Source organism: Antrostomus carolinensis, unplaced genomic scaffold (assembly GCF_000700745.2).
Source record: "Antrostomus carolinensis isolate BGI_N321 unplaced genomic scaffold, ASM70074v2 C12613168, whole genome shotgun sequence".
Classification (NCBI taxonomy): domain Eukaryota; kingdom Metazoa; phylum Chordata; class Aves; order Caprimulgiformes; family Caprimulgidae; genus Antrostomus; species Antrostomus carolinensis.
In genome coordinates this window covers 1-345 of record NW_010348406.1, presented here as the reverse complement: position 1 = coordinate 345, position 345 = coordinate 1, and the positions used below count along the sequence as shown (strand labels likewise).

The window sequence follows — 345 nt, the reverse complement described above, 5'->3', positions numbered from 1 at the left end:
CAGCGAGCTTCGCTGCTGGCCCGGCCCGGGCGGCAGCTCGGCGGGGAAGCAGGGCAAGAGGGGCTTGAGGAACCGAAACTCGCTGTTGACGGTCCCGGCGGCGAAGCAGACGTCGTAGAGGTAGGTGCGGGGCAGGGAGCCCGCGTCGCTCTCCGTGCCAGCCGGCGGGAACGTGGGCAAGGGCTCCGCCTCGCTCCGCCTGGCCCGTCGCACCTTCAGCACCGCCGCAGCCACCGCGGTGGCCAGGAACAGCGCGGACACGCTGGCCAGGCAGGCGACGAGGTAGAGGGTGAGCGGCCCGTCGGGCTCGGCGACCGGCGCCTCCTCGCTGCCCCGCAAATGGGC

General features: G+C 73.9%; 1 protein-coding gene across 1 annotated transcript; it reads right to left on the bottom strand.

Moving 5' to 3' along the window:
• Positions 1–6: 6 nt before the first annotated feature.
• On the bottom strand, positions 7–339 carry LOC114818984 (protocadherin beta-13-like; the record flags this gene model as incomplete). The annotated part of the gene is made up of 1 exon (XM_029087114.1): positions 7–339. A coding segment is annotated over one exon (333 nt), but the record flags the coding sequence as incomplete, so codon positions are not given.
• Positions 340–345: the final 6 nt, after the last annotated feature.